This window comes from Mus pahari, chromosome 20, assembly GCF_900095145.1.
Source record: "Mus pahari chromosome 20, PAHARI_EIJ_v1.1, whole genome shotgun sequence".
In the NCBI taxonomy this organism is placed as follows: Eukaryota; Metazoa; Chordata; class Mammalia; order Rodentia; family Muridae; genus Mus; species Mus pahari.
In genome coordinates, this window is record NC_034609.1 from 1,922,322 (window position 1) to 1,925,987 (window position 3,666).

The 3,666-nt window shown below is 48.4% G+C and overlaps 1 protein-coding gene across 1 annotated transcript in view; it reads right to left on the reverse strand.

Moving 5' to 3' along the window:
• Positions 1 to 3,666, reverse strand: part of Arhgap10 (Rho GTPase activating protein 10) — a 259,759-nt gene that overhangs the window by 28,603 nt on the left and 227,490 nt on the right. The window contains exon 20 of the mRNA XM_021220813.2: positions 1,936 to 2,095. Coding sequence (XP_021076472.1) covers positions 1,936 to 2,095 — 160 coding nt within the window. The remainder of the gene's footprint in view (positions 1 to 1,935; positions 2,096 to 3,666) is intronic.

The following is a 3,666-nucleotide window of genomic DNA, read 5'->3' on the forward strand; positions in this document are numbered from 1 at the left end:
AGGGGGAGGGGGAGGGGGAGGGGAGGGGGAGAGGGAGAGGGAGAGGGAGAGGGAGAGGGAGAGAGAGAATACACGCAGGTATGCCTACATGTACACTTGTGAAAACCAAGTTAGGTATTGTTCCTCCTTGCCTGCTGAGTCTCTCACTGGTGGATTACGCCTGGCTGCCTGGCCAGCGAGCCCTGCCTTCCCTTCCTCCCGTCTGTGCAGGCAGCACCTAGCTGTTTTATGTGGATTCTGGGGACGGAACTCAGGTCCTCACACTTACACAGAAAATAATATTTTACCAACTGAGCCATCTCCCCAGCCCAAGGCAATCCTTTCACACACACTGGAGGGACTCTCATCCACATCTTTTTCATGTACAGCATGAGAAGAAAAGCAGCTCAAGACCCTGAGTAGGATGAACTTCGATTACAACACAGCCCTTCCCTGCTTGCTTCCATGCCGCTCTTCAACCCCGCCCCAGTCCAGCTCTCAAGGTGGAGTACTTCACATGACATTTTCAAACGTGTATGAATAGAAAGCTGGGGAATTCGTTCCTCCTTTGATTCATGAGGAACCATCTCATGCTGTCCTTGTGTTGGGCCTGAATGTGCTGTGAGTTGAGCAATGGCTGTTCCATGCCTCGTAATGTCACTGTCCTGCAGAACCACGATGGAAGAGCAATGGCTAACTGAACTTGACTCCACTGACTTAGATCTGCATTCACTGAAGGAGCTAGGGCTCTGGACTTCACTGAGAAGCACACAGATTAACTTCAACCCTAGTGCAGCCAGGACTAGATGCTGGGTACCACAGCAACAGCAAAGGGACTTTCAATGCTGATACACAAGAAAGGTGACAAAATATTTCAGTGGCCATGATTGAAGTCCACAACACATAATCTTCAGCACAGACAATTAAAACAATCTTGGGTGGGGTGTACATGCACACTCTTGCACACATCCATGCACACACACACACACGCACACACACACACACACACACACACGCACACACGCGCACACACACACACACCTCTAGAAAATGAATATGCAAAGTTGGGAGTTTCACTCGGATTTCAGGTCAGCTTTTTGACATCTAAAGGTCATCCCAAAATTTCAGCATGCCAAATTCCTCCCAGCCTCTCTTAATACTTAATAAGATCATAATGATTTCATATGAATCCAGCTGAGGCTATAAAAAGCCAAGTAATGTGAAGAACGCTTTCCAGTCCATTTAAAGGCCCGGAATGCCCAGCTAGGGTCAGATGACATCATTATCTATAATCTATTTTAAGCAATTTTTAGTTTAAAATTTTTTAATGCTCTCTGGGTGAATTATAAATGTATTTTGGTTGTAATCTGATTGACTAACAGATCTGTTTTGTCTCCTCGGATGCTCTCAGCAGGTTCAACATCCCCTGTCCCACCCTGATCCTTCAGGTGCCGGCAGCACTGTAAGAGAAAACCCCATATAATCAAACAAGCTCAAGGTTTTCTGCTTGTATCGTTTGCTGATGATGTACACAAGGAGGTGAAGTCGGGTATCAGTTACCAAGTCTCTCTTAGGCAAGATGCTATGACGTCAAACAGAACGTGAACCTAGTCACAACCAGCGACTCACTTACCTGAACCACCACTCTAGGTCAGTCTTCAGAGACAGCCCGGGGGAGTGCAAACACCCCCCCCCCCATTCTGTGTTTGCAGAACTAGTGCAGAGCTCTGCTGAGAGGGGGAAGGACACATCCTTCTCACGGCCCCAAACTGCCACACCCGTCCCCTTCCGGACAGGAAACAGCAAGGCATGTTCAACAAAGATTTTTGCCTTGCCACCTCCCTTGGGCAGCTGGCCAATGAGGTTGTGTCCTGGGATTTAATGGCTTGAGTGGTTACGGGCCAAACAGGGATGGCTTTCCTTCCTCCACTACCACTCCAGAGCACAGCGACTTACGTGGTGGCGGTGGCATCTCCACAGCTCCCTCCGTCTGCTGCTAGGTGGTTTCTGTCTAGTCCAGGAGGCCCATGGGCAGCTGATGTTGTGGGAGACGGGGTGGACAGCGAGTCCTGACTGCCGCTGGGGGGATCCTCCTTCAGGGGGCTGGGACTGTCACCTAGAGGGAGAAGAGAAGGCACTGGTGTTCAAACCAACCGAGAGGAAAGGAAGAACTCAATCCTATTATCTCCAAGATTACATTTCCCGTCCAGCCCGGGGGTGTGCGGACATTTCGGAAGGTTTGCACGTGGATTTGCTATTTTCTTTTTTTCTTTTTTTCCCCCGTTTGAAAAAACAAAACAAAACAAAACAAAAGACTCAGAGCTGTTATAGTGTGGATATTGAATGTTCCCAAAGACCCATCAGTTACCAGCCTGGATCCCAATTAATGGCACTACTGACAAGTGGCAGAAACCTTAAGAAGTGCAACTTTCTGAAATGTTTACCTGGTCCTTAAAGCCGGCAATGGACCTCAACCCCTTCTTCCTGCCTTCTTGGCAGCCTAGAGGTAACAGCTATCTCTGCCACATGTGCTCTATTGCTGCCCCCCCCCCCCCAGCCTAAAAACAAAGGGGACCAATCAGTCATGACTTAAGACTCTAAAACTGAACCAATGTAAACCTTCTCTTCGTGTAAGCTGGTTTATCCGAGGTGTTTATTATAGTAACAGAAAGCTGACTAACACATAGATGATACCCCATGAAGAGTGAAGAAAAGAAAATAACCAGTCAGGCTGAATGGGAAACAAGTGCCTTTTATGTATGGATGCTTGGCCTAAAAAGATCCCAGATCCAAGCCACTAACAAGATCAGGACAGCCCAGAGTAGCACACAGCCATCAGAGCCGGTCCCCGTGCATTCCTTCACACTGAGTGCATAAGAAAAGGGACGTTAAGGGACATAAATGGCTACCTTAGAGATGACTTCTAATGGTCCAACTTATCAATATTCCAGACGTGAAGGAGTTCCCACATGCCCGTGAACAGCGAAGGGATGGCACTGAGTGGGGTCCTGTGGTAACTGCAGGGGATGAGTGTAAACCACAACTAAGAAGCAGGTCCTTAGTGAGGTGTGTGACTTATGCCATCTTACAAACTATGTTTATTATCAGTCGTGCATATTATCAGCTTCTGTAGAACATGGTAAATGCACACAAGAGCTTCCAAAAGCAGCTGTTCCCTCAGATGGCCTTCTCACGTCCATGATGCTTCCAGGTTTGCATATAAACACACAACTGGAATGGCACCAGGCAGAGCGCTACCCTTTCTGCCCAAAGAACTTATTAAATATTGACTTCCCCAGGTGACCTGCAGAGGAAGCAGTTCTATGGAAACAGTACTAACATAGCCTTGATTTCCCTGGTGATGGGTCATAGCAATTGCCCAACGCTACCACAGCAGCAAATGGAGGTCCACAACCCCAGCCAACAAAAGCTCCAAGCGTCCTGAACCCACACAGTACCTTATCGTGCGTCTGAGGTACAGAGTGCACACAAATGCCTGGGTCGAAGAAAACTCACTCTCAGAAAACCATCTCCGAAAAACAACAATTCCTCCCAAAATGAAGCACAAGACAAATCCTGGCCCTGGAGTAGGCTAGCTCTCGGGATGTGGGTCTTCCTGGGCCCTGAGTAGACTAGCTCTCGGGATGTGGGTCTTCCTGGGCCCCCAAGTAGGCTAGCTCTCGGGAT